Source organism: Oncorhynchus mykiss, chromosome 5 (genome assembly GCF_057628025.1).
Source record: "Oncorhynchus mykiss isolate SJ-2025 chromosome 5, ASM5762802v1, whole genome shotgun sequence".
Taxonomy (NCBI): domain Eukaryota; kingdom Metazoa; phylum Chordata; class Actinopteri; order Salmoniformes; family Salmonidae; genus Oncorhynchus; species Oncorhynchus mykiss.
The window spans coordinates 42,328,010-42,355,828 of record NC_143026.1 but is presented as its reverse complement, the minus strand read 5'-3'; the positions used below and the strand labels follow the sequence as shown (position 1 = coordinate 42,355,828).

Genomic DNA, 27,819 nt, shown 5'->3' with positions numbered 1-27,819 from the left:
CTATGTTCATATATTCTATTTTATTCTATTCTCAGCACCTTTGATGTCAATACCAGGCATCTCAGGCAGTTACCTGCAGTATTTGACCTTAGTTGTTATACAGCAACAAGTCTTTGAACGGTTTAGTCATATCATGAAGGTTTGTCCTTCTATAAAAGCACATGGAGACAGACAGGCAGGCAGGCAGACAGGCAGACAGGCAGACAGGCAGACAGGCAGACAGGCAGGCAGACAGGAAGCAACACAGTGTTTAAAGTCCAATAAGACCCTGCTGTGTCCCTGATGTAACCCTCGCCCTCAGTCCGCCCGCCCATCCGTCCGTCCGTCCTCCTATCTATCTGTACATCTCTCTCTCTCTCTCTCTCTGATACAATGCTAATCCAATCCAGCACAGGGAAAACAGTTCCATACAGTCAGCCTCAGCGCTTACCAGAGCACACATCATACATTTATAATGAGTGATCCAATCATTCCTAAAGCTTTTAATCTATTAAAAACCCAAGGACACTGCAAATTACATTTAATTTTGCCCCCCCCCCCCCCCTCCCTCCATCTGTTTTCCCTCCACCCCCCTATCCCGGTGGACCGGTTCCAAACCCATGAGGTACGGTCTCGAGGACAAGCAGACTCCACCTCGTTTAGGACATCTATTTATTTAGATTTACTTCCTTTAATTTCCCCCTGAGTTTCTCAAACACCACGGGCCACGTTCCAAACGAGACACCGCATCCTCGATGACGTGGCCAGAGCCTAATAAAGCAACAACAGTGAGGGATGGAGAGGTCGCTCTGTATAGCACGGTGCCTAGAGGGAGGAGCTGGACGTGGACCATACATAACCTCAAGGATAATGAGCGGAATGACTCTGTCTGGGGAGAATGTCTCCTCTCCTCCTGATGGGCCCACAATGGCAAGAGAGCCATAAGAAAGAGAGAGAGAGAGAGAGAGAGAGAGAGAGAGAGAGAGAGAGAGAGAGAGAGAGAGAGAGAGAGAGAGAGAGAGAGAGAGAGAGAGAGAGAGAGAGAGAGAGATTCAGACAAGGGGAACGAAGGAGAGGTCACAATCATGATTCATGCCTAGAAGGACGACCCATCCGAACTGACTCCATCCACCTCAAGGATAATGTCTCCTCCTTATGTCCTGATTGACCGCAACCAGCCTGCAACCACAGGAGGCCAAAAGGATTGTTTTTGCCTTTTTGTTTTGTTGGTTTTTGTCATTGTTGTTTTGTTTTTGTTTTTTAATTTGCTGTGGCAATGTAAACACGTTTCCCATGCCAATAAATCCTTTGAATTTAATTGAGAGAGAGAGACAGAGAGAGAGAGAGAGACAGAGAGAGAGAGAGAAAGGGAGAGAGAGAGAGGGAGAGAAAGAGCGAGAAAGAGAGAAAGGGAGAGAGAGAGAGAGAGAGAGAGAGAGGAAGAAAGAGAGAGAGAGAGAGAGAGAGAGAGAGAGGAAGAAAGAGAGAGAGAGAGAGAGAGAGAGAGAGAGGAAGAAAGAGAGAGAGAGAGAGAGCGAGCGAGAGAGAGAAAGAGAGAAAGGGAGAGAGAGAGCGAGAGAAAGCGAGAGAGAGAAAGAGAGAGATAGACATTCAGACAAGGGGAACGAAGGAGAGGTCACAATCATGATTCATGCCTAGAAGGACGACCCATCCGAACTGACTCCATCCACCTCAAGGATAATGTCTCCTCCTTATGTCCTGATTGACCGCAACCAGCCTGCAACCACAGGAGGCCAACACCAGGACGACCGCTACTGTCAAGACCGCTACCATGACATCATTGTTTCTGTGCACTCGTGGTGACCTCAGCCTGCCCTCAGCAAAGTGAACCAACCCCCGCACGGCACGCTTAGAAGCTTCTTTTTTATTTGACTTCCATGGAACTTTTATTGTACCAGGCAAGTCAATTAATAACAAATTCTTATTCAGGATGACGGCCTGGCAGAAGTTGAGTTTGGGAGTACAGTACGCCGTGCATTTGGTGTTGTCGGCTGTATACACTTCACGACGGACTTAGAAGTGAGAGAGGCTCAAACGCAACACACAGAGACAGCCTCCAGAGGCAGTTCCCACATGTTTTAAATGAGGGGATATAGATAGTACTATGATAAAGAGCGTGGCCTAGGGCATCCCTCGTCATCATCTCATAAAACACTTTTATTTAACCTGATATTTTTCTTCATTAGCCATAAATGTAATAGCCACACATACAGTAAAGCTGCGCGTTGCTAACGCAAACAGTCTTAAAATTGCTGGGCTCTCTCTTGAAGGTGGATTCCACCTGGGAACGGGGGAATGTTCTAGCACACGCGGTGGTAAATGAAAGCTTCTCGAGGTCCATCATGAACTATTTATACTCTCTCTAATGTTACCATACTTCAGCCCAGCTCATCACCAACACACACATCTTGTTGTCCCATTAAACGCAGGCCCCACCAAAGTTCTGATTCTCTCTCTCTCTCTCTCTCTCCTCCACCCTCCCTCTCTTTCTCTCGCTCTCTATCTCTCCTCTTCCCCCCTCTCTCTCCTTTCTCTCTCTTTCCTCCCTCCCTCTCTCTCTCTCTCTCTCTCTCTCTCCTCCACCCTCCCTCTCTTTCTCTTGCTCTCTATCTCTCCTCTTCCCCCCTCTCTCTCCTTTCGCTCTCTTTCCTCCCTCCCTCTCTCTCCTCTCTCTCTCCTCCCCCCTCACTCCCTCCCACCCTTTCTCTCTCTCTCCCTCCCTCTTTCTCTCCCTCCCTCTCTCGGTCCTCTCTCTCTCCTCCCCCCTCTCTCTCTCCCTCCCTCCCTCTCTTTCTCGCTCCTCTCTCTCTCTCCTCACCCCCCCTCTCTCTCTCTCTCTCTCTCACTCTCTCTCGCTCTCTCTCTCTCTCTCACACACTCTCTCTCTCTCTCGCTCTCACTCTCAATCTCTCTCTCGCTCTCACTCTCAATCTCTCTCTCTCTCTCCTCACCCCCCCTCTCTCTCTCTCTCTCTCTCTCTCTCTCTCTCTCCACACCCCCCTCTCTCTCTCTCTCTCTCCTCACCCTCCTCTCTCTCTCTCTCTCTCTCTCTCTCTCTCTCCTCACCCCCCCCCTCTCTCTCTCTCTCTCTAATAAGATGTTGTACTGGACCTATAACACAAACCTACAGTCACTGAACTTCACTGAACCCTGTAAGCAGCCTGCAGCATGTATATACAACACAATGCTTTAGTGAAAGCATAGCAGCTAGTGTTGGTTTAGCATCAGACAGACGGTGGAAAGCCCTATAGCAGCAGAAGGCTGAGGTGATGTAACTTTGGCAGTACAGACCTGCCCTTCCGATAATTACCAGCACAACAGACAAACAGGTGGCTGGGAACAGCACTCCCGAAAAACCCCTTCAGTAGCCTGCTAGCATCAGAATCCAAGCAAAACTTCTAACGCTGTTTCTAAGGCGACCAACTATTACTTTCAGTAGCATTAGAGGACCTTACCTACTACAGTATCTCCTATTGACGGCTCACCAAACAGCTTAGTCAACTAGCACTAGGCAAACATTAGTCCACAGCCAGGCAGGAAGAGTCAAAAGCAGGGTTTTAGCCCATGTCAATCACACTACGGTCAACAATAATGCCAACAGCAGTTATGACAGTGTTTTTGCCGCAACACGGTTACCAGCCATAAATCTGAGTGTGCCTGAAAGACCATCGCTTCCCGTTGTCATCAGCTTCACCCAGAGCCAGTAATAGATATGAGTAGTGGCCAGGCTGTGTGTTTCAACGCTACTGTTCTGGCTGTGAAACGCAGACGCAGCACAAAGTGGGAAGGTGGAAGGACTGCTAAAGCGTTTAAGTAAACAGACGCACAAGAGACATATGGCGAGGTCAATTACCGCACACTTCTACCGCCGAACGAACCATCATCGAAAATCCAATCGTATGTTTTTTGCCACTTGCGCCAAATACAACAGGTGTGGTAGACCTTACCGTGAAACGCTTACTCACAACGCCCTTAACCAACAACGCAGAGTTGTTTCAAACAACAGGTGTAGTAGACCTTACCGTGAAATGCTTACTCACAACGCCCTTAACCAACAACGCAGAGTTGTTTCAAACAACAGGTGTAGTAGACCTTACCGTGAAATGCTTACTCACAACGCCCTTAACCAACAACGCAGAGTTGTTTCAAAAGTAAGTACGAAAACTGTGCCTCTTAGACTAAAGGAAAAATGGTAACACAATAAAAATAACATTAACAATAACGAGGCTATGTACAGGGGTATCGGTAACGAGTCAATGTGCAGGGGTATCGGTAACGAGGCTATGTGCAGGGGTATCGGTAACGAGGCTATGTGCAGGGGTATCGGTAACGAGGCTATGTGCAGGGGTATCAGTAACGAGTCAATGTGCAGGGGTATCGGTAACGAGGCTATGTACAGGGGTATCGGTAACGAGGCTATGTACAGGGGTATCGGTAACGAGGCTATGTGCAGGGGTATCGGTAACGAGGCTATGTGCAGGGGTATCGGTAACGAGGCTATGTGCAGGGGTGCGAGGTAGTTGAGGTAGTTGAGGTAATACAGTACATGCATGTGGGTTAGGGGTTAAATGACTATGCACAGATAATAAACAGAAAGTATGTATTTATTTAATCCCAGGCCCCGTCCCCACTGGAGGCCTTTTGGGAGGCCGTCATTGTAAATAAGGATTTGTTCTGAGCTGACTTCCCTCGTTAAATAAAAGTTCAATAAAAAGACATGTCAAAAATAAAACAGCAGCATGTGAGAAGAGTGTGAATGTGTGTGTGTGTGTGTCTGTGTTTTGTGTGTGTGTGTTGGAATGTTAGTGTAGTATGTGAGTGTACATCAACTCTGCGCAAGAGAGTCAGTGCAAAACATAATAATAGGTAAGAGGAAAATAAGTGTGTGTGTGTGCGTGCATGTGTGTGTGTCTGTGTAGGTACGTGAGAGTGGAGGTGGAGAATCTACCGTGTGATGAGGACAGCGTTGTCATGGTGAGCCATGCCGTTCTCTGGGATGCTGTTCCCGTCTCCTTGGTGACTGAGGATGGACTTCTGCCACTTACAGAAGCTGTCTAGAGATTTGTCTGCATGGTGGTTGATCTCCAGGTTGGGCTGGATAGAACATACAGCACACATTACAACACAGTCTGAACACATCCACAACCCTGAACACTTCCACAACCCTGAACAGTCTGAACACATCCACAACCCTGAACATTCTGAACACATCCACAACCCTGAACAGTCTGAATACATCCACAACCCTGAACAGTCTGAACACATCCACAACCCTGAACATTCTGAATACATCCACAACCCTGAACAGTCTGAATACATCCACAACCCTGAACAGTCTGAATACATCCACAACCCTGAACAATCTGAACACATCCACAACCCTGAACATTCTGAATAAATCCACAACCCTGAACAGTCTGAACACATCCACAACCCTGAACACTTCCACAACCCTGAACAGTCTGAATACATCCACAACCCTGAACAGTCTGAACACATCCACAACCCCGAACAGTCTGAACACCACCACAACCCTGAACAATCTGAACACATCCACAACCCTGAACAGTCTGAACATATCCACAACCCTGAACATTCCAAACACATCCACAACCCTGAACAGTCTGAATACATCCACAACCATGAACATTCTGAATACATCCACAACACTGAACAGTCTGAACACATCCACAACCCTGAACAGTCTGAACACATCCACAACCCTGAACAGTCTGAACACATCCACAACTCTGAACAGTCTGAACACATCCACAACCCTGAACAGTCTGAATACATCCACAACCATGAACATTCTGAATACATCCACAACACTGAACAGTCTGAACACATCCACAACCCTGAACAGTCTGAACACATCCACAACCCTGAACAGTCTGAACACATCCACAAACCTGAACAGTCTGAACACATCCACAACCCTGAACAGTCTGAACACATCCACAACCCTGAACATTCCGAACAAATCCACAACCCTGAACAGTCTGAATACATCCACAACCCTGAACAGTCTGAATACATCCACAACCCTGAACAGTCTGAACACATCTACAACCCTGAACAGTCTGAACACACCGACAACCCTGAAAAGTCTGAATACATCCACAACCCTGAACATTCTGAATACATCCACAACCCTGAACATTCTGAACACATCCACAACCCTGAACAGTCTGAACACATCCACAACCCTGAACAGTCTGAACACATCCACAACCCCGAACAGTCTGAAAACATCCACAACCCTGAACAGTCTGAATACATCCACAACCATGAACATTCTGAATACATCCACAACACTGAACAGTCTGAACACATCCACAACACTGAACAGTCTGAACACATCCACAACCCTGAACAGTCTGAACACATCCACAACCCTGAACAGTCTGAACACATCCACAACCCTGAACATCCTGAACACATCCACAACCCTGAACAGTATGAACACATCCACAACCCTGAACAGTCTGAACACATCCACAACCTTGAACAGCCTGAACACATCCACAACCCTGAACAGTCTGAACACATCCACAACCTTGAACAGCCTGAACACATCCACAACCCTGAACAGTCTGAACACATCCACAACCTTGAACAGTCTGAACACATCCACAACCCTAAACAGTCTGAACACATCCACAACCTTGAACAGTCTGAACACATCCACAACCCTGAACAGTCTGAACATATCCACAACCCTGAACATTCCGAACACATCCACAACCCTGAACAGTCTGAATACATCCACAACCATGAACATTCTGAATACATCCACAACACTGAACAGTCTGAACACATCCACAACCCTGAACAGTCTGAACACATCCACAACCCTGAACAGTCTGAACACATCAACAAACCTGAACATTTTGAACACATCCACAACCCTGAACAGTCTGAACACATCCACAACCTGGAACATTCAATACATCCACAACCCTGAACATTCTGAACACATCCACAACCCTGAACAGTCTGAATACGTTCACAACCCTGAACATTCTGAACACATCCACAACCCTGAACATTCTGAACACATCCATAACCCTGAACAGTCTGAACACATCCACAACCTTGAACAGTCTGAACACATCCACAACCCTGAACAGTCTGAACACATCCACAACCCTGAACATTCCGAACACATCCACAACCCTGAACAGTCTGAATACATCCACAACCCTGAACAGTCTGAATACATCCACAACCCTGAACAGTCTGAACACATCTACAACCCTGAACAGTCTGAACACACCCACAACCATGAAAAGTCTGAATACATCCACAACCCTGAACATTTTGAACACATCCACAACCCTGAACAGTCTGAACACATCCACAACCCTGAACAGTCTGAACACATCCACAACCCTGAACAATCTGAACACATCCACAACCCTGAACAGTCTGAACACATCCACAACCTTGAACAGTCTGAACACATCCACAACCCTGAGCAGTCTGAACACATCCACAACCCTGAGCAGTCTGAACACATCCACAACCCTGAACAGTCTGAAAACATCCACAACCCAGAACAGTCTGAACACATCCACAACCCATAACATTATGAACACATCCACTACCCAGAACATTCTGAATACATCCACAACTATGAACATTCTGAATACATCCACAACCCTGAACACATCCACAACCCTGAACAGTCTGAACACATCCACAACCCTGAACAGTCTGAACACATCCACAACCCAAAACAGTCTGAACACATCCACAACCCAGAACAGTCTGAACACATCCACAACCCAGACAAGTCTGAATCCACAACCCAGAACAGTCTGAACACCACCACAACCCAGAACAATCTGAACACATCCACAACCCTCAACAGTCTGAATACATCCACAACCCTGAACACATACACAACCCTGAACAGTCTGAACACATCCACAACCCTGAACATTCTGAACACATCCAAAACCCTGAACAGTCTGAACACATCCACAACCTTGAACAGTCTGAACACATCCACAACCCTGAACAGTCTGAACACACACCCAACCCTGAACAGTCTGAATACATCCACAACCCTGAACAGTCTGAATACATCCATAACCCTGAACAGTCTGAACACAGCCACAACCCTGAACAGTCTGAACACTTCCACAACCCTGAACAGTCTGAATACATCCACAACCCTGAACATTCTGAATACATCCACAACCCTGAACAGTCTGAACACATCCACAACCTTGAACAGTCTGAACACATCCACAACCCAAAACAGTCTGAACACATCCACAACCCAGAACAGTCTGGACACATCCACAACCCATAACATTATGAACACATCCACTACCCAGAACATTCTGAATACATCCACAACTATGAACATTCTGAATACATCCACAACCCTGAACACGTCCACAACCCTGAACAGTCTGAACACATCCACAACCCTGAACAGTCTGAACACATTCACAACCCAAAACAGTCTGAACACATCCACAACCCAGAACAGTCTGAACACATCCACAACCCAGACAAGTCTGCATCCACAACCCAGAACAGTCTGAACACCACCACAACCCAGAACAATCTGAACACATCCACAACCCTGAACAGTCTGAATACATCCACAACCCTGAACACATACACAACCCTGAACAGTCTGAACACATCCACAACCCTGAACATTCTGAACACATCCACAACCCTGAACAGTCTGAACACATCCACAACCTTGAACAGTCTGAACACATCCACAACCCTGAACAGTCTGAACACACACACAACCCTGAACAGTCTGAATACATCCACAACCCTGAAAAGTCTGAATACATCCACAACCCTGAACAGTCTGAACACATCCACAACCCTGAACAGTCTGAACACATCCACAACCCTGAACAGTCTGAATACATCCACAACCCTGAACATTCTGAACACATCCACAACCCCGAACATTCTGAATACATCCACAACCCTGAACATTCTGAACACATCCACAACCCTGAACAGTCTGAACACATCCACAACCCTGAACATATCCACAACCCTGAACAGTCTGAACACATCCACAACCCAGAAAATTCTGAACACATCCCAGAATCTTCTGAACACAACCCAGAATCTTCTGAACACATCCACAACCCTGAACAGTCTGAACACATCCACAACCCAGAACATTCTGAACATATCCACAAACCTGAACAGTCTGAACACATCCACAACCCTGAACAGTCTGAACACATCCACAACCCAGAACAGTCTGAACACATCCACAACCCTGAACCGTCTGAACACATCCACAATCCTGAACAGTCTGAACACAACCACAACCCTGAACAGTCTGAACACATCCACAACCCAGAACAGTCTGAACACATCCACAACCCTGAACCGTCTGAACACATCTATAACCCTGAACAGTCTGAACACCACCACAATCCAGAACACATCCACAACCTTGAACATTCTGAACGCATCCACAACCCAGAACAGTCTGAACACATCCACAACTCTGAACATTCAGAACACCCGGCACAACCCAGAACATTATGAACACATCCACAACCCTGAACAGTCTGAACACACACACAACCCTGAACAGTCTGAATACATCCACAACCCTGAACAGTCTGAATACATACACAACCCTGAACAGTCTGAACACAGCCACAACCCTGAACAGTCTGAACACTTCCACAACCCTGAACAGTCTGAATACATCCACAACCCTGAACATTCTGAATACATCCACGGCCCTGAACATTCTGAATACATCCACAACCCTGAACACATCTACAACCCTGAACAGTCACAACACATCCACAACCCTGAACAGTCTGAATACATCCACAACCCTGAACAGTCTGAACACATCCACAACCCTGAACAGTCTGAACACATCCACAGCCCAGAACAGTCTGAACACATCCACAACCCTGAACAATCTGAACACATCCACAACCCTGAACAGTCTGAACACATCCACAACCTTGAACAGTCTGAACACATCCACAACCCTGAACAGTCTGAACACATCCACAACCCTGAACAGTCTGAACACATCCACAACCCTGAACAGTCTGAAAACATCCACAACCCAGAACAGTCTGAACACATCCACAACCCATAACATTATGAACACATCCACTACCCAGAACATTCTGAATACATCCACAACTATGAACATTCTGAATACATCCACAACCCTGAACACATCCACAACCCTGAACAGTCTGAACACATCCACAACCCTGAACAGTCTGAACACATCCACAACCCAAAACAGTCTGAACACATCCACAACCCAGAACAGTCTGAACACATCCACAACCCAGACAAGTCTGAATCCACAACCCAGAACAGTCTGAACACCACCACAACCCAGAACAATCTGAACACATCCACAACCCTCAACAGTCTGAATACATCCACAACCCTGAACACATACACAACCCTGAACAGTCTGAACACATCCACAACCCTGAACATTCTGAACACATCCAAAACCCTGAACAGTCTGAACACATCCACAACCTTGAACAGTCTGAACACATCCACAACCCTGAACAGTCTGAACACACACCCAACCCTGAACAGTCTGAATACATCCACAACCCTGAACAGTCTGAATACATCCACAACCCTGAACAGTCTGAACACAGCCACAACCCTGAACAGTCTGAACACTTCCACAACCCTGAACAGTCTGAATACATCCACAACCCTGAACATTCTGAATACATCCACAACCCTGAACAGTCTGAACACATCTACAACCTTGAACAGTCTGAACACATCCACAACCCAAAACAGTCTGAACACATCCACAACCCAGAACAGTCTGAACACATCCACAACCCATAACATTATGAACACATCCACTACCCAGAACATTCTGAATACATCCACAACTATGAACATTCTGAATACATCCACAACCCTGAACACGTCCACAACCCTGAACAGTCTGAACACATCCACAACCCTGAACAGTCTGAACACATCCACAACCCAAAACAGTCTGAACACATCCACAACCCAGAACAGTCTGAACACATCCACAACCCAGACAAGTCTGCATCCACAACCCAGAACAGTCTGAACACCACCACAACCCAGAACAATCTGAACACATCCACAACCCTGAACAGTCTGAATACATCCACAACCCTGAACACATACACAACCCTGAACAGTCTGAACACATCCACAACCCTGAACATTCTGAACACATCCACAACCCTGAACAGTCTGAACACATCCACAACCTTGAACAGTCTGAACACATCCACAACCCTGAACAGTCTGAACACACACACAACCCTGAACAGTCTGAATACATCCACAACCCTGAAAAGACTGAATACATCCACAACCCTGAACAGTCTGAACACATCCACAACCCTGAACAGTCTGAACACATCCACAACCCTGAACAGTCTGAATACATCCACAACCCTGAACATTCTGAACACATCCACAACCCCAAACATTCTGAATACATCCACAACCCTGAACATTCTGAACACATCCACAACCCTGAACAGTCTGAACACATCCACAACCCTGAACATATCCACAACCCTGAACAGTCTGAACACATCCACAACCCAGAAAATTCTGAACACATCCCAGAATCTTCTGAACACAACCCAGAATCTTCTGAACACATCCACAACCCTGAACAGTCTGAACACATCCACAACCCAGAACATTCTGAACATATCCACAAACCTGAACAGTCTGAACACATCCACAACCCTGAACAGTCTGAACACATCCACAACCCAGAACAGTCTGAACACATCCACAACCCTGAACCGTCTGAACACATCCACAATCCTGAACAGTCTGAACACATCCACAACCCTGAACAGTCTGAACACATCCACAACCCAGAACAGTCTGAACACATCCACAACCCTGAACCGTCTGAACATATCTATAACCCTGAACAGTCTGAACACCACCACAATCCAGAACACATCCACAACCTTGAACATTCTGAACACATCCACAACCCAGAACAGTCTGAACACATCCACAACTCTGAACATTCAGAACACCCGGCACAACCCAGAACATTATGAACACATCCACAACCCTGATGAGTCTGAACACACACACAACCCTGAACAGTCTGAATACATCCACAACCCTGAACAGTCTGAATACATACACAACCCTGAACAGTCTGAACACAGCCACAACCCTGAACAGTCTGAACACTTCCACAACCCTGAACAGTCTGAATACATCCACAACCCTGAACATTCTGAATACATCCACGGCCCTGAACATTCTGAATACATCCACAACCCTGAACACATCTACAACCCTGAACAGTCACAACACATCCACAACCCTGAACAGTCTGAATACATCCACAACCCTGAACAGTCTGAACACATCCACAACCCTGAACAGTCTGAAAACATCCACAACCCAGAACAGTCTGAACACATCCACAACCCATAACATTATGAACACATCCACTACCCAGAACATTCTGAATACATCCACAACTATGAACATTCTGAATACATCCACAACCCTGAACACATCCACAACCCTGAACAGTCTGAACACATCCACAACCCTGAACAGTCTGAACACATCCACAACCCAAAACAGTCTGAACACATCCACAACCCAGAACAGTCTGAACACATCCACAACCCAGACAAGTCTGAATCCACAACCCAGAACAGTCTGAACACCACCACAACCCAGAACAATCTGAACACATCCACAACCCTCAACAGTCTGAATACATCCACAACCCTGAACACATACACAACCCTGAACAGTCTGAACACATCCACAACCCTGAACATTCTGAACACATCCAAAACCCTGAACAGTCTGAACACATCCACAACCTTGAACAGTCTGAACACATCCACAACCCTGAACAGTCTGAACACACACCCAACCCTGAACAGTCTGAATACATCCACAACCCTGAACAGTCTGAATACATCCACAACCCTGAACAGTCTGAACACAGCCACAACCCTGAACAGTCTGAACACTTCCACAACCCTGAACAGTCTGAATACATCCACAACCCTGAACATTCTGAATACATCCACAACCCTGAACAGTCTGAACACATCCACAACCTTGAACAGTCTGAACACATCCACAACCCAAAACAGTCTGAACACATCCACAACCCAGAACAGTCTGAACACATCCACAACCCATAACATTATGAACACATCCACTACCCAGAACATTCTGAATACATCCACAACTATGAACAGTCTGAACACATCCACAACCCAGACAAGTCTGCATCCACAACCCAGAACAGTCTGAACACCACCACAACCCAGAACAATCTGAACACATCCACAACCCTGAACAGTCTGAATACATCCACAACCCTGAACACATACACAACCCTGAACAGTCTGAACACATCCACAACCCTGAACATTCTGAACACATCCACAACCCTGAACAGTCTGAACACATCCACAACCTTGAACAGTCTGAACACATCCACAACCCTGAACAGTCTGAACACACACACAACCCTGAACAGTCTGAATACATCCACAACCCTGAAAAGACTGAATACATCCACAACCCTGAACAGTCTGAACACATCCACAACCCTGAACAGTCTGAACACATCCACAACCCTGAACAGTCTGAATACATCCACAACCCTGAACATTCTGAACACATCCACAACCCCGAACATTCTGAATACATCCACAACCCTGAACATTCTGAACACATCCACAACCCTGAACAGTCTGAACACATCCACAACCCTGAACATATCCACAACCCTGAACAGTCTGAACACATCCACAACCCAGAAAATTCTGAACACATCCCAGAATCTTCTGAACACAACCCAGAATCTTCTGAACACATCCACAACCCTGAACAGTCTGAACACATCCACAACCCAGAACATTCTGAACATATCCACAAACCTGAACAGTCTGAACACATCCACAACCCTGAACAGTCTGAACACATCCACAACCCAGAACAGTCTGAACACATCCACAACCCTGAACCGTCTGAACACATCCACAATCCTGAACAGTCTGAACACATCCACAACCCTGAACAGTCTGAACACATCCACAACCCAGAACAGTCTGAACACATCCACAACCCTGAACCGTCTGAACATATCTATAACCCTGAACAGTCTGAACACCACCACAATCCAGAACACATCCACAACCTTGAACATTCTGAACACATCCACAACCCAGAACAGTCTGAACACATCCACAACTCTGAACATTCAGAACACCCGGCACAACCCAGAACATTATGAACACATCCACAACCCTGAACAGTCTGAACACACACACAACCCTGAACAGTCTGAATACATCCACAACCCTGAACAGTCTGAATACATACACAACCCTGAACAGTCTGAACACAGCCACAACCCTGAACAGTCTGAACACTTCCACAACCCTGAACAGTCTGAATACATCCACAACCCTGAACATTCTGAATACATCCACGGCCCTGAACATTCTGAATACATCCACAACCCTGAACACATCTACAACCCTGAACAGTCACAACACATCCACAACCCTGAACAGTCTGAATACATCCACAACCCTGAACAGTCTGAACACATCCACAACCCTGAACAGTCTGAACACATCCACAACCCAGAACAGTCTGAACACATCCACAACCCTGAATAGTCTGAACACATCCACAACCCAGAATATTCTGAACACATCCACAACCCTGAACAGTCTGAACACAACCACAACCCTGAACCGTCTGAACACATCTATAACCCTGAACAGTCTGAACACCACCACAACCCAGAACACATCCACAACCTTGAACATTCTGAACACATCCACAACCCAGAAAAGTCTGAACACATCCACAACTCTGAACATTCAGAACACCCGGCACAACCCAGAACATTATGAACACATCCACAACCCTGAACAGTCTGAACACACACACAACCCTGAACAGTCTGAATACATCCACAACCCTGAACAGTCTGAATACATACACAACCCTGAACAGTCTGAACACAGCCACAACCCTGAACAGTCTGAACACTTCCACAACCCTGAACAGTCTGAATACATCCACAACCCTGAACATTCTGAATACATCCACGACCCTGAACATTCTGAATACATCCACAACCCTGAACACATCCACAACCCTGAACAGTCTGAACACATCCACACCTCTGAACATTCTGAACACATCCACAACCCTGAACAGTCTGAACACCTCCACAACCCTGAACAGTCTGAATACATCCACAACCCTGAACATTCTGAACACATGCACAACCCTGAACAGTCTGAACACATCCACAACCCTGAACAGTCTGAACACATCCACAACCCTGAACAGTCTGAATACATCCACAACCCTGAACAGTCTGAACACATCCACAACCCTGAACAGTCTGAACACATCCACAACCCTGAACATTCTGAATACATCCACAACCCTGAACAGTCTGAACACATCCACAACCCTGAACATATCCACAACCCTGAACAGTCTGAACACATCCACAAACCAGAAAATTCTGAACACATCCCAGAATCTTCTGAACACAACCCAGAATCTTCTGAACACATCCACAACCCTGAACAGTCTGAACACAGCCACAACCCTGAACAGTCTGAACACATCCACAACCCAGAACATTCTGAACATATCCACAACCCTGAACAGTCTGAACACATCCACAACCCTGAACAGTCTGAACACATCCACAACCCAGAACAGTCTGAACACATCCACAACCCTGAACCGTCTGAACACATCCACAATCCTGAACAGTCTGAACACATCCACAACCCTGAACAGTCTGAACACATCCACAACCCTGAACAGTCTGAACACATCCACAACCTTGAACAGTCTGAACACATCCACAACCCTGAACAGTCTGAACACATCCACAACCCTGAACAGTCTGAACACATCCACAACCCTGAACAGTCTGAAAACATCCACAACCCAGAACAGTCTGAACACATCCACAACCCATAACATTATGAACACATCCACTACCCAGAACATTCTGAATACATCCACAACTATGAACATTCTGAATACATCCACAACCCTGAACACATCCACAACCCTGAACAGTCTGAACACATCCACAACCCTGAACAGTCTGAACACATCCACAACCCAAAACAGTCTGAACACATCCACAACCCAGAACAGTCTGAACACATCCACAACCCAGACAAGTCTGAATCCACAACCCAGAACAGTCTGAACACCACCACAACCCAGAACAATCTGAACACATCCACAACCCTGAACAGTCTGAATACATCCACAACCCTGAACACATACACAACCCTGAACAGTCTGAACACATCCACAACCCTGAACATTCTGAACACATCCAAAACCCTGAACAGTCTGAACACATCCACAACCTTGAACAGTCTGAACACATCCACAACCCTGAACAGTCTGAACACACACACAACCCTGAACAGTCTGAATACATCCACAACCCTGAACAGTCTGAATACATCCACAACCCTGAACAGTCTGAACACAGCCACAACCCTGAACAGTCTGAACACTTCCACAACCCTGAACAGTCTGAATACATCCACAACCCTGAACATTCTGAATACATCCACAACCCTGAACAGTCTGAACACATCCACAACCTTGAACAGTCTGAACACATCCACAACCCAAAACAGTCTGAACACATCCACTACCCAGAACATTCCGAATACATCCACAACTATGAACATTCTGAATACATCCACAACCCTGAACACATCCACAACCCTGAACAGTCTGAACACATCTACAACCCTGAACAGTCTGAACACATCCACAACCCAAAACAGTCTGAACACATCCACAACCCAGAACAGTCTGAACACATCCACAACCCAGACAAGTCTGCATCCACAACCCAGAACAGTCTGAACACCACCACAACCCAGAACAATCTGAACACATCCACAACCGTGAACAGTCTGAATACATCCACAACCCTGAACACATACACAACCCTGAACAGTCTGAACACATCCACAACCCTGAACATTCTGAACACATCCAAAACCCTGAACAGTCTGAACACATCCACAACCTTGAACAGTCTGAACACATCCACAACCCTGAACAGTCTGAACACACACACAACCCTGAACAGTCTGAATACATCCACAACCCTGAACAGTCTGAATACATCCACAACCCTGAACAGTCTGAACACAGCCACAACCCTGAACAGTCTGAACACTTCCACAACCCTGAACAGTCTGAATACATCCACAACCCTGAACATTCTGAATACATCCACAACCCTGAACAGTCTGAACACATCCACAACCTTGAACAGTCTGAACACATCCACAACCCAAAACAGTCTGAACACATCCACAACCCATAACATTATGAACACATCCACTACCCAGAACATTCTGAATACATCCACAACTATGAACATTCTGAATACATCCACAACCCTGAACACATCCACAACCCTGAACAGTCTGAACACATCTACAACCCTGAACAGTCTGAACACATCCACAACCCAAAACAGTCTGAACACATCCACAACCCAGAACAGTCTGAACACATCCACAACCCAGACAAGTCTGCATCCACAACCCAGAACAGTCTGAACACCACCACAACCCAGAACAATCTGAACACATCCACAACCGTGAACAGTCTGAATACATCCACAACCCTGAACACATACACAACCCTGAACAGTCTGAACACATCCACAACCCTGAACATTCTGAACACATCCACAACCCTGAACAGTCTGAACACATCCACAACCTTGAACAGTCTGAACACATCCACAACCCTGAACAGTCTGAACACACACACAACCCTGAACAGTCTGAATACATCCACAACCCTGAAAAGTCTGAATACATCCACAACCCTGAACAGTCTGAACACAGCCACAACCCTGAACAGTCTGAACACTTCCACAACCCTGAACAGTCTGAATACATCCACAACCCTGAACATTCTGAATACATCCACGACCCTGAACATTCTGAATACATCCACAACCCTGAACACATTTACAACCCTGAACAGTCTGAACACATCCACACCTTTGAACATTCTGAACACATCCACAACCCTGAACAGTCTGAACACATCCACAACCCTGAACAGTCTGAATACATCCACAACCCTGAACATTCTGAACACATCCACAACCCCGAACATTCTGAATACATCCACAACCCTGAACATTCTGAACACATCCACAACCCTGAACAGTCTGAACACATCCACAACCCTGAACATATCCACAACCCTGAACAGTCTGAACACATCCACAACCCAGAAAATTCTGAACACATCCCAGAATCTTCTGAACACAACCCAGAATCTTCTGAACACATCCACAACCCTGAACAGTCTGAACACATCCACAACCCAGAACATTCTGAACATATCCACAAACCTGAACAGTCTGAACACATCCACAACCCTGAACAGTCTGAACACATCCACAACCCAGAACAGTCTGAACACATCCACAACCCCGAACATTATGAACACATCCACTACCCAGAACATTCTGAATACATCCACAACTATGAACATTCTGAATACATCCACAACCCTGAACACGTCCACAACCCTGAACAGTCTGAACACATCCACAACCCTGAACAGTCTGAACACATCCACAACCCAAAACAGTCTGAACACATCCACAACCCAGAACAGTCTGAACACATCCACAACCCAGACAAGTCTGCATCCACAACCCAGAACAGTCTGAACACCACCACAACCCAGAACAATCTGAACACATCCACAACCCTGAACAGTCTGAATACATCCACAACCCTGAACACATACACAACCCTGAACAGTCTGAACACATCCACAACCCTGAACATTCTGAACACATCCACAACCCTGAACAGTCTGAACACATCCACAACCTTGAACAGTCTGAACACATCCACAACCCTGAACAGTCTGAACACACACACAACCCTGAACAGTCTGAATACATCCACAACCCTGAAAAGACTGAATACATCCACAACCCTGAACAGTCTGAACACATCCACAACCCTGAACAGTCTGAACACATCCACAACCCTGAACAGTCTGAATACATCCACAACCCTGAACATTCTGAACACATCCACAACCCCAAACATTCTGAATACATCCACAACCCTGAACATTCTGAACACATCCACAACCCTGAACAGTCTGAACACATCCACAACCCTGAACATATCCACAACCCTGAACAGTCTGAACACATCCACAACCCAGAAAATTCTGAACACATCCCAGAATCTTCTGAACACAACCCAGAATCTTCTGAACACATCCACAACCCTGAACAGTCTGAACACATCCACAACCCAGAACATTCTGAACATATCCACAAACCTGAACAGTCTGAACACATCCACAACCCTGAACAGTCTGAACACATCCACAACCCAGAACAGTCTGAACACATCCACAACCCTGAACCGTCTGAACACATCCACAATCCTGAACAGTCTGAACACATCCACAACCCTGAACAGTCTGAACACATCCACAACCCAGAACAGTCTGAACACATCCACAACCCTGAACCGTCTGAACATATCTATAACCCTGAACAGTCTGAACACCACCACAATCCAGAACACATCCACAACCTTGAACATTCTGAACACATCCACAACCCAGAACAGTCTGAACACATCCACAACTCTGAACATTCAGAACACCCGGCACAACCCAGAACATTATGAACACATCCACAACCCTGATGAGTCTGAACACACACACAACCCTGAACAGTCTGAATACATCCACAACCCTGAACAGTCTGAATACATACACAACCCTGAACAGTCTGAACACAGCCACAACCCTGAACAGTCTGAACACTTCCACAACCCTGAACAGTCTGAATACATCCACAACCCTGAACATTCTGAATACATCCACGGCCCTGAACATTCTGAATACATCCACAACCCTGAACACATCTACAACCCTGAACAGTCACAACACATCCACAACCCTGAACAGTCTGAATACATCCACAACCCTGAACAGTCTGAACACATCCACAACCCTGAACAGTCTGAAAACATCCACAACCCAGAACAGTCTGAACACATCCACAACCCATAACATTATGAACACATCCACTACCCAGAACATTCTGAATACATCCACAACTATGAACATTCTGAATACATCCACAACCCTGAACACATCCACAACCCTGAACAGTCTGAACACATCCACAACCCTGAACAGTCTGAACACATCCACAACCCAAAACAGTCTGAACACATCCACAACCCAGAACAGTCTGAACACATCCACAACCCAGACAAGTCTGAATCCACAACCCAGAACAGTCTGAACACCACCACAACCCAGAACAATCTGAACACATCCACAACCCTCAACAGTCTGAATACATCCACAACCCTGAACACATACACAACCCTGAACAGTCTGAACACATCCACAACCCTGAACATTCTGAACACATCCAAAACCCTGAACAGTCTGAACACATCCACAACCTTGAACAGTCTGAACACATCCACAACCCTGAACAGTCTGAACACACACCCAACCCTGAACAGTCTGAATACATCCACAACCCTGAACAGTCTGAATACATCCACAACCCTGAACAGTCTGAACACAGCCACAACCCTGAACAGTCTGAACACTTCCACAACCCTGAACAGTCTGAATACATCCACAACCCTGAACATTCTGAATACATCCACAACCCTGAACAGTCTGAACACATCCACAACCTTGAACAGTCTGAACACATCCACAACCCAAAACAGTCTGAACACATCCACAACCCAGAACAGTCTGAACACATCCACAACCCATAACATTATGAACACATCCACTACCCAGAACATTCTGAATACATCCACAACTATGAACAGTCTGAACACATCCACAACCCAGACAAGTCTGCATCCACAACCCAGAACAGTCTGAACACCACCACAACCCAGAACAATCTGAACACATCCACAACCCTGAACAGTCTGAATACATCCACAACCCTGAACACATACACAACCCTGAACAGTCTGAACACATCCACAACCCTGAACATTCTGAACACATCCACAACCCTGAACAGTCTGAACACATCCACAACCTTGAACAGTCTGAACACATCCACAACCCTGAACAGTCTGAACACACACACAACCCTGAACAGTCTGAATACATCCACAACCCTGAAAAGACTGAATACATCCACAACCCTGAACAGTCTGAACACATCCACAACCCTGAACAGTCTGAACACATCCACAACCCTGAACAGTCTGAATACATCCACAACCCTGAACATTCTGAACACATCCACAACCCCGAACATTCTGAATACATCCACAACCCTGAACATTCTGAACACATCCACAACCCTGAACAGTCTGAACACATCCACAACCCTGAACATATCCACAACCCTGAACAGTCTGAACACATCCACAACCCAGAAAATTCTGAACACATCCCAGAATCTTCTGAACACAACCCAGAATCTTCTGAACACATCCACAACCCTGAACAGTCTGAACACATCCACAACCCAGAACATTCTGAACATATCCACAAACCTGAACAGTCTGAACACATCCACAACCCTGAACAGTCTGAACACATCCACAACCCAGAACAGTCTGAACACATCCACAACCCTGAACCGTCTGAACACATCCACAATCCTGAACAGTCTGAACACATCCACAACCCTGAACAGTCTGAACACATCCACAACCCAGAACAGTCTGAACACATCCACAACCCTGAACCGTCTGAACATATCTATAACCCTGAACAGTCTGAACACCACCACAATCCAGAACACATCCACAACCTTGAACATTCTGAACACATCCACAACCCAGAACAGTCTGAACACATCCACAACTCTGAACATTCAGAACACCCGGCACAACCCAGAACATTATGAACACATCCACAACCCTGAACAGTCTGAACACACACACAACCCTGAACAGTCTGAATACATCCACAACCCTGAACAGTCTGAATACATACACAACCCTGAACAGTCTGAACACAGCCACAACCCTGAACAGTCTGAACACTTCCACAACCCTGAACAGTCTGAATACATCCACAACCCTGAACATTCTGAATACATCCACGGCCCTGAACATTCTGAATACATCCACAACCCTGAACACATCTACAACCCTGAACAGTCACAACACATCCACAACCCTGAACAGTCTGAATACATCCACAACCCTGAACAGTCTGAACACATCCACAACCCTGAACAGTCTGAACACATCCACAACCCAGAACAGTCTGAACACATCCACAACCCTGAATAGTCTGAACACATCCACAACCCAGAATATTCTGAACACATCCACAACCCTGAACAGTCTGAACACAACCACAACCCTGAACCGTCTGAACACATCTATAACCCTGAACAGTCTGAACACCACCACAACCCAGAACACATCCACAACCTTGAACATTCTGAACACATCCACAACCCAGAAAAGTCTGAACACATCCACAACTCTGAACATTCAGAACACCCGGCACAACCCAGAACATTATGAACACATCCACAACCCTGAACAGTCTGAACACACACACAACCCTGAACAGTCTGAATACATCCACAACCCTGAACAGTCTGAATACATACACAACCCTGAACAGTCTGAACACAGCCACAACCCTGAACAGTCTGAACACTTCCACAACCCTGAACAGTCTGAATACATCCACAACCCTGAACATTCTGAATACATCCACGACCCTGAACATTCTGAATACATCCACAACCCTGAACACATCCACAACCCTGAACAGTCTGAACACATCCACACCTCTGAACATTCTGAACACATCCACAACCCTGAACAGTCTGAACACCTCCACAACCCTGAACAGTCTGAATACATCCACAACCCTGAACATTCTGAACACATGCACAACCCTGAACAGTCTGAACACATCCACAACCCTGAACAGTCTGAACACATCCACAACCCTGAACAGTCTGAATACATCCACAACCCTGAACAGTCTGAACACATCCACAACCCTGAACAGTCTGAACACATCCACAACCCTGAACATTCTGAATACATCCACAACCCTGAACAGTCTGAACACATCCACAACCCTGAACATATCCACAACCCTGAACAGTCTGAACACATCCACAAACCAGAAAATTCTGAACACATCCCAGAATCTTCTGAACACAACCCAGAATCTTCTGAACACATCCACAACCCTGAACAGTCTGAACACAGCCACAACCCTGAACAGTCTGAACACATCCACAACCCAGAACATTCTGAACATATCCACAACCCTGAACAGTCTGAACACATCCACAACCCTGAACAGTCTGAACACATCCACAACCCAGAACAGTCTGAACACATCCACAACCCTGAACCGTCTGAACACATCCACAATCCTGAACAGTCTGAACACATCCACAACCCTGAACAGTCTGAACACATCCACAACCCTGAACAGTCTGAACACATCCACAACCTTGAACAGTCTGAACACATCCACAACCCTGAACAGTCTGAACACATCCACAACCCTGAACAGTCTGAACACATCCACAACCCTGAACAGTCTGAAAACATCCACAACCCAGAACAGTCTGAACACATCCACAACCCATAACATTATGAACACATCCACTACCCAGAACATTCTGAATACATCCACAACTATGAACATTCTGAATACATCCACAACCCTGAACACATCCACAACCCTGAACAGTCTGAACACATCCACAACCCTGAACAGTCTGAACACATCCACAACCCAAAACAGTCTGAACACATCCACAACCCAGAACAGTCTGAACACATCCACAACCCAGACAAGTCTGAATCCACAACCCAGAACAGTCTGAACACCACCACAACCCAGAACAATCTGAACACATCCACAACCCTGAACAGTCTGAATACATCCACAACCCTGAACACATACACAACCCTGAACAGTCTGAACACATCCACAACCCTGAACATTCTGAACACATCCAAAACCCTGAACAGTCTGAACACATCCACAACCTTGAACAGTCTGAACACATCCACAACCCTGAACAGTCTGAACACACACACAACCCTGAACAGTCTGAATACATCCACAACCCTGAACAGTCTGAATACATCCACAACCCTGAACAGTCTGAACACAGCCACAACCCTGAACAGTCTGAACACTTCCACAACCCTGAACAGTCTGAATACATCCACAACCCTGAACATTCTGAATACATCCACAACCCTGAACAGTCTGAACACATCCACAACCTTGAACAGTCTGAACACATCCACAACCCAAAACAGTCTGAACACATCCACAACCCATAACATTATGAACACATCCACTACCCAGAACATTCCGAATACATCCACAACTATGAACATTCTGAATACATCCACAACCCTGAACACATCCACAACCCTGAACAGTCTGAACACATCTACAACCCTGAACAGTCTGAACACATCCACAACCCAAAACAGTCTGAACACATCCACAACCCAGAACAGTCTGAACACATCCACAACCCAGACAAGTCTGCATCCACAACCCAGAACAGTCTGAACACCACCACAACCCAGAACAATCTGAACACATCCACAACCGTGAACAGTCTGAATACATCCACAACCCTGAACACATACACAACCCTGAACAGTCTGAACACATCCACAACCCTGAACATTCTGAACACATCCAAAACCCTGAACAGTCTGAACACATCCACAACCTTGAACAGTCTGAACACATCCACAACCCTGAACAGTCTGAACACACACACAACCCTGAACAGTCTGAATACATCCACAACCCTGAACAGTCTGAATACATCCACAACCCTGAACAGTCTGAACACAGCCACAACCCTGAACAGTCTGAACACTTCCACAACCCTGAACAGTCTGAATACATCCACAACCCTGAACATTCTGAATACATCCACAACCCTGAACAGTCTGAACACATCCACAACCTTGAACAGTCTGAACACATCCACAACCCAAAACAGTCTGAACACATCCACAACCCATAACATTATGAACACATCCACTACCCAGAACATTCTGAATACATCCACAACTATGAACATTCTGAATACATCCACAACCCTGAACACATCCACAACCCTGAACAGTCTGAACACATCTACAACCCTGAACAGTCTGAACACATCCACAACCCAAAACAGTCTGAACACATCCACAACCCAGAACAGTCTGAACACATCCACAACCCAGACAAGTCTGCATCCACAACCCAGAACAGTCTGAACACCACCACAACCCAGAACAATCTGAACACATCCACAACCGTGAACAGTCTGAATACATCCACAACCCTGAACACATACACAACCCTGAACAGTCTGAACACATCCACAACCCTGAACATTCTGAACACATCCACAACCCTGAACAGTCTGAACACATCCACAACCTTGAACAGTCTGAACACATCCACAACCCTGAACAGTCTGAACACACACACAACCCTGAACAGTCTGAATACATCCACAACCCTGAAAAGTCTGAATACATCCACAACCCTGAACAGTCTGAACACAGCCACAACCCTGAACAGTCTGAACACTTCCACAACCCTGAACAGTCTGAATACATCCACAACCCTGAACATTCTGAATACATCCACGACCCTGAACATTCTGAATACATCCACAACCCTGAACACATTTACAACCCTGAACAGTCTGAACACATCCACACCTTTGAACATTCTGAACACATCCACAACCCTGAACAGTCTGAACACATCCACAACCCTGAACAGTCTGAATACATCCACAACCCTGAACATTCTGAACACATCCACAACCCCGAACATTCTGAATACATCCACAACCCTGAACATTCTGAACACATCCACAACCCTGAACAGTCTGAACACATCCACAACCCTGAACATATCCACAACCCTGAACAGTCTGAACACATCCACAACCCAGAAAATTCTGAACACATCCCAGAATCTTCTGAACACAACCCAGAATCTTCTGAACACATCCACAACCCTGAACAGTCTGAACACATCCACAACCCAGAACATTCTGAACATATCCACAAACCTGAACAGTCTGAACACATCCACAACCCTGAACAGTCTGAACACATCCACAACCCAGAACAGTCTGAACACATCCACAACCCCGAACCGTCTGAACACATCCACAATCCTGAACAGTCTGAACACATCCACAACCCAGAACAGTCTGAATACATCCACAACCCTGAACAGTCTGAACACAGCCACAACCCTGAACAGTCTGAACACTTCCACAACCCTGAACAGTCTGAATACATCCACGACCCTGAACAGTCTGAACACATCCACAACCCAAAACAGTCTGAACACATCCACAACCCAGAACAGTCTGAACACATCCACAACCCAGACAAGTCTGCATCCACAACCCAGAACAGTCTGAACACCACCACAACCCAGAACAATCTGAACACATCCACAACCCTGAACAGTCTGAATACATCCACAACCCTGAACACATACACAACCCTGAACAGTCTGAACACATCCACAACCCATAACATTATGAACACATCCACTACCCAGAACATTCTGAATACATCCACAACTATGAACATTCTGAATACATCCACAACCCTGAACACATCCACAACCCTGAACAGTCTGAACACATCTACAACCCTGAACAGTCTGAACACATCCACAACCCATAACATTATGAACACATCCACTACCCAGAACATTCTGAATACATCCACAACTATGAACATTCTGAATACATCCACAACCCTGAACACATCCACAACCCTGAACAGTCTGAACACATCCACAACCCTGAACAGTCTGAACACATCCACAACCCAAAACAGTCTGAACACATCCACAACCCAGAACAGTCTGAACACATCCACAACCCAGACAAGTCTGAATCCACAACCCAGAACAGTCTGAACACCACCACAACCCAGAACAATCTGAACACATCCACAACCCTCAACAGTCTGAATACATCCACAACCCTGAACACATACACAACCCTGAACAGTCTGAACACATCCACAACCCTGAACATTCTGAACACATCCAAAACCCTGAACAGTCTGAACACATCCACAACCTTGAACAGTCTGAACACATCCACAACCCTGAACAGTCTGAACACACACCCAACCCTGAACAGTCTGAATACATCCACAACCCTGAACAGTCTGAATACATCCACAACCCTGAACAGTCTGAACACAGCCACAACCCTGAACAGTCTGAACACATCCACAACCCTGAACAGTCTGAATACATCCACAACCCTGAACATTCTGAACACATCCACAACCCCGAACATTCTGAATACATCCACAACCCTGAACATTCTGAACACATCCACAACCCTGAACAGTCTGAACACATCCACAACCCTGAACATATCCACAACCCTGAACAGTCTGAACACATCCACAACCCAGAAAATTCTGAACACATCCCAGAATCTTCTGAACACAACCCAGAATCTTCTGAACACATCCACAACCCTGAACAGTCTGAACACATCCACAACCCAGAACATTCTGAACATATCCACAAACCTGAACAGTCTGAACACATCCACAACCCTGAACAGTCTGAACACATCCACAACCCAGAACAGTCTGAACACATCCACAACCCTGAACCGTCTGAACACATCCACAATCCTGAACAGTCTGA

The 27,819-nt window shown here is 46.0% G+C and overlaps 1 protein-coding gene across 1 annotated transcript in view; it reads right to left on the bottom strand.

Moving 5' to 3' along the window:
- Positions 1-27,819, bottom strand: part of LOC110522946 (A disintegrin and metalloproteinase with thrombospondin motifs 6) — a 200,384-nt gene that overhangs the window by 149,769 nt on the left and 22,796 nt on the right. The window contains 1 exon segment of the mRNA XM_036977579.2: positions 4,949-5,094. Coding sequence (XP_036833474.2) covers positions 4,949-5,094 — 146 coding nt within the window.